The sequence below is a fragment of the Felis catus genome, chromosome A2, assembly GCF_018350175.1.
Source record: "Felis catus isolate Fca126 chromosome A2, F.catus_Fca126_mat1.0, whole genome shotgun sequence".
NCBI lineage: Eukaryota > Metazoa > Chordata > Mammalia > Carnivora > Felidae > Felis > Felis catus.
The window spans coordinates 157,576,431-157,581,769 of NC_058369.1; the positions used below are offsets into that span (position 1 = coordinate 157,576,431).

General features: G+C 39.2%; 1 protein-coding gene across 1 annotated transcript; it reads left to right on the top strand.

Annotated features, from left to right (window-relative positions):
- The first annotated feature begins 480 nt into the window (after positions 1-480).
- LOC101100878 (olfactory receptor-like protein OLF3) lies at positions 481-5,339 on the top strand. Its single transcript, XM_045041951.1, has one exon. The coding sequence runs from the start codon at positions 1,654-1,656 to the stop codon at positions 2,701-2,703; it is 1,050 nt and encodes a 349-aa protein (XP_044897886.1). The 5' UTR covers positions 481-1,653; the 3' UTR covers positions 2,704-5,339.

Genomic DNA, 5,339 nt, shown 5'->3' on the forward strand with positions numbered 1-5,339 from the left:
GCATTTCATTTTTACTGAGAAAAATGGAACAAATAATCTCAAAAGTCTGTCTTACTTATTGACGTTAATGAACAGTACAGTTTGAGGATAGCATGAAATCCCCAAATCCATTAGAGTTGAGAAGACTAAGCTGTATTTTTCTAACACAAAATGTTTAGATGTGCAGCACACTGTCTACCAATTATTTCATTGTGCATCTGAGGGCAGACTAGGAATCCAGCTCTATTTAGCTGAAAGCTGATCCAAAGGAATGTGGGAATGGTTTCATTGCAGGTATTAAAATCACCTGATCAACCCATATTTCCTCCTTCATTTGGCTTTTAAAATATAGATACTATTTGGGGGTGCCCGGGTGGCTCCATCAGTTGAGCATCCAATTCCTGATTTCAGCTCAGGTTGTGATTCTTGGGGTCATGTGATTGAGCCCCATGTTGGACGTGGAGCCTGTTTGACATTCTGTCTTTCCCTTTGCCCCCCACCCACATGCATACACATGTGCACACAGCCTCTCTCTTTCTCTAAAAACAAACAAACAAAAATAAGTATAGATGCTATTTCTAGTTTCTTAATCTACCAGGAGTCTAAACGGAGACTTTATGACTGTAGAAAACAGGCATATCTGGATATCAATTATTTTGAATGTAAATTATTTTAAAATCAAGGCAATTGACTTTAGAAATAAATATATTTCTGATGGGTTAAAAATAGTTAGCTGACATATCCATGCAAAGTATTTAAGCATTTGCAGGATACTTTAGTAAAACACTTGGCTCTAAAGCACCCAGATAATAATAAATGCTAAAATTAATAAAAGCAACAATAGAGTAGGTCCTCCTTAATGAGTGTTTGAATACTCCCCCATCTGTGATGTTCTTAATTCTGTAGGCAGTTAGATATCCCAAATATATATGTGCATGGAAGTGGTGTGATTAAATTTGTGTTTTAGGATGATTATTCTAGCATTGAGTGTAGGGTGGAGGGGATGTGAAGGAAAGTACATTTGTTCCTCTGTCTCTTCTGGGGAAGAGCTCATGTTGTGATACCTAGTGCTGAATCCTGCTGTAGTCCAACTACCAATAACAGTTTATAAGTTCCTCATAAGTTATCTCCATTTGGCCTTAAATCTACTTGTGAGTTGTGCAGTGTTATCACATTTCATATGTAAAAGCTTAAGTCTCTAACCCGAATCACATATTTGGTATGTCATAAGAGAAGATTCATATCCAGCTTCTCAAATTCCAGATCTGTGCATGAGACACTAGCCATGTTTGTACTATACATCTGCCACTTCTGAATCGCTGTCTCTCTCTCTCTTGTTGTTGTTTATTCCTTTTATCATGTTTATTGTAGTAGATAATGTAAGGTTGTTCTTGACTTTGAATCATGTTGATCTTTGTTGTCTAATACTTCATCCCCCCATTGTAACCTATAATCCTCTGTTGCCCTGGAAACTGTGGTAAGTTGAAAAGATACATAGCTCCTAAAATTGTACTGCATTATCTCCAAGGCCTCCAAGAAATCCCTAAGACTATCTGCTCATTTTGAAGGAATGACTTGTCTCTCTTATGGAGAATGCATATTAGGATCAAACCTATCATTGTGATGCACACATGATCAGAAACATCTGGCTAACGCTGACAGGTTGTATTCAATATGCATTCTTTTAAGAAGTTATTTTTACGGTTCTTGAATTCAGTAGTTTCTGCTATTTCTGTCTCCTTCTGCAGATTAATAATCCTATGTTTTTTAATGGACACAGATAACCAGACGTGGGTGAAAGAGTTCATTCTCCTTGGTCTGTCCAGTGACTGGGAAACACAGGTCTCACTCTTTGTCCTCTTCTTGATCATGTACTTGGTGACAGTGCTGGGGAACTTCCTCATTGTCCTTCTGATCAGACTGGACAGCCGACTCCACACTCCCATGTACTTCTTTCTCACCAACCTCTCCCTTGTTGATGTCTCTTATGCCACAAGTATTGTTCCTCAGATGCTGGCACATCTTCTTGCAGAACATAAAGCAATCCCATTTGTGAGCTGTGCAGCCCAGTTATTTTTCTCCTTGGGCTTGGGTGGGATTGAGTTTGTTCTACTGGCAGTGATGGCCTACGACCGCTATGTGGCTGTGTGCGACCCCCTGCGATACTCGGTCATCATGCATGGAGGGCTCTGTACTAGGTTGGCCATCACATCCTGGGTCAGTGGTTCTCTCAACTCTCTCATGCAGACCATCATCACCTTTCAGCTGCCCATGTGCACAAACAAGTATATTGATCACATATCCTGTGAAATCCTAGCTGTGGTCAGACTGGCCTGTGTGGACACCTCCTCCAATGAGATCGCGATCATGGTTTCTAGCATTGTCTTGCTGATGACACCCTTCTGCCTGGTCCTCTTGTCTTACACTCAGATCATCTCTACCATCCTGAAGATCCAGTCCACAGAGGGAAGAAAGAAAGCCTTCCACACCTGTGCGTCTCACCTCACAGTGGTCGTCTTGTGCTATGGCATGACCATTTTCACCTACATCCAGCCCCACTCCAGCCCTTCTGTCCTTCAGGAGAAGTTGATTTCTGTCTTCTATGCCATTCTGATGCCCGTGCTGAACCCCATGATTTATAGCATAAGGAATAAGGAGGTGAAGGGTGCCTGGCAGAAACTACTAGGGCAGTTATCTGGATTAACATCAAAACTGGCAACTTGATGAATCCTGAGCATTAGCTAGAGAAAAGAGCTTTGCCTGTGTTTTCTCCCACTTAATTCAGATATGGCAGGCATCACCTGCATTGCCCTGGCAACCAGGAAGGAGATGCTGACACATGTACTGGTGATGCTGGGTAGGAGGCTGGAGGGTGGGTTTGGGTGTGGGCTGTGAGTGTATTTTTATGTCACAGCAGCATGTTCAGTGGAGTTAAGCACTGTGGTAATGGAACTTCCAGCCCTTACTCAATCTCCTTTCATAAGTCCTGGGACATATACATAAATTTGTCCTGGGACAAAGTACATAAATTTGTCCTTTGAACAAAAAGTACAATTTGCTGTTTTGATGTGTCACACTATTTGTATTCATGGACCTAATTGTGGATCTTATTTTGGGCTCCTAATTCTTAATCATCCAAATTTTATAAAAGGTTTTTATGTTTCCGTTGAGAACTAAAGCAGTTTTTATATTTTAGTCTCAAAACAGTACACAGCAGGTATATCCTTCTCCAGTATTGTGTGAGTTGCTGTTCTGAGAAGAGAGATGCTCTCAAGGCTGTTAAGATGTTTTTGTGCTGGAGCTGCTACATGTGCTCACAGCATCTCATCTGTCTGATGAAGGTACCTCAGTGGAGGAGCATCAACTGAAGGTCTTGTTTTACAGTGACTGGCATGTAACCAAAGGTGTTTGTACACGACTAGTGCAAGTCAAGGAAAAGCCATGTTTAGATTACTACTGGATAGCATACAAACAGTTTGAGAGGAATTTTACTGCACATATAAGGAGTACCATAAATGTTAAAACTGTCCAATCTCTGAAAAATCCATAATCTCTTTTTTGAGACTTCAGGAACAATAAGTACATAAAATATTAATTAATGCATAAAATATAAAAGATACAGTTAATCATAGAAAGGACAGATTGCTGAGCCGAAGCCAGTGAAAGGCAAGACAATTTCAATATGTATTTTGGGAATCAGGATAGTTGAGTCAGCTGTGCAGTGTCTTCCTTTATTCTTCGTATTGAACATCTTCTCCCATACCTCCTCCCAGGGCCCTAGCTGATCTTTGTAAACTAGAAAGTGGAATATATGAGACTGGATTTCCTAAATAAGGAAAAAGAAGGTGGAAGAAATATTCTACAATGGATAAGGAAGGGGAAAGAGGAGAAAGAATGTGATAGTAGCTCATCTTCTCACTCCCTTGAAGAAGTCTCAAAGTCCTTCCTGCTGTGTCTTCTGTAAGTCAGTAAATTTGTAGTTCTCCCATTTGTGAACACATTATCACACAACCTCAGTGTTCAGAAGGTTGAAGTCTCATGTAATCCACAGCCCATTTGATATTTTAATTTACTCTAAAACAATTTGGTCCTACAATGTGTGATATAGGCAGATTGTCAAAAGATGTCAATACTAGTGGGTTAAATATCTCTTGGTGTTAATTCAAGAAATATTAATGGAGAATCTACTATGTGTTTGTAACCTTGAATGGCTTTTGAGACACAATAATCAATATGAATCATTCCTGACCATGATATAACTACATAGCAGGGATGATAGATGGTGAAGCAATTAAAATGCAGTGTGATAAGTTTCTCAGTGAGTAAGCCTTTGGGGGTGATTGCTGAAGTCTTCCTGTATGAAAGGATCAGAAATGGTACTTGTACCAGGAAACTGAGAACAAGGTGTTGAGATGACAACAACTCAAGCAAAGTAACAACTGTGAAAGATGCAGAGCTGGAAGAAAGCACAAGAATTAAAAAATGTCCTTAAGCTGGATTACAGGTCAGAGAAGTTGAGGAAGCAGTGAGGATGAAGCAGGCAGGGAAAGAAGGCATCACTGAGGGCACCGAATACCAAACTGTCTTTTAACAGCATTATGGATGTAGTAAAGATTTTTAAACAGGATTAGAGCTTGATAAAGCTTACATTTTAGAGTTATCACTCTTGTAAATGATTCAGAGGAAGAGGATATTAGAGGCAAGGAGTCCAGCTGGCTGTCTTCTCCAACAGTACTACAGAGACACTAGAAGAATATGAACTAAACTAGTGGCAGTGGGGAAAGAGAAAAGTCAAGTCAAATCGCATGATTTAACAATTTTCAAAATTGGTTTAAAATGTGTTCAAAGTTAATTGACTATCAGCTAAAAATAGACTGATTGTATACACACTCATACATACGAATATACATACAGATGTATATATCTCATGGTAGCCACAAACCCAAAACCTATAATAGGTACATGTACACAAAAAGAGAAAGGAACACAAACATATCACTTAAGAAAACCATCAAACCACAAGGAAACAGACAAACAGAAGACCAAAAGAGCAGAAAAGAACTATGTAAACAACCAGAAAATAATTAACAAAATGGCAAGACATACATATCTGTCAATAATTACTTTAAATGCAAATGGACTAAATGCTCCAATCAAAGGACATAGGGAGGCCGAATGGATAAAAAACAAGATCCATCTATACACTGTCTACAAGAGACTGATCTCAGATCTAAGGGCACATAAAGACTGAAGATGATGGGATAGGAAAAGAGATTCCATGCAAATGGAATGAAAAGAAAACTGTAGTAATAGTCATATTAAAAAAATAGGTTTTAAAACAAAGACTGTAACAAAAGACA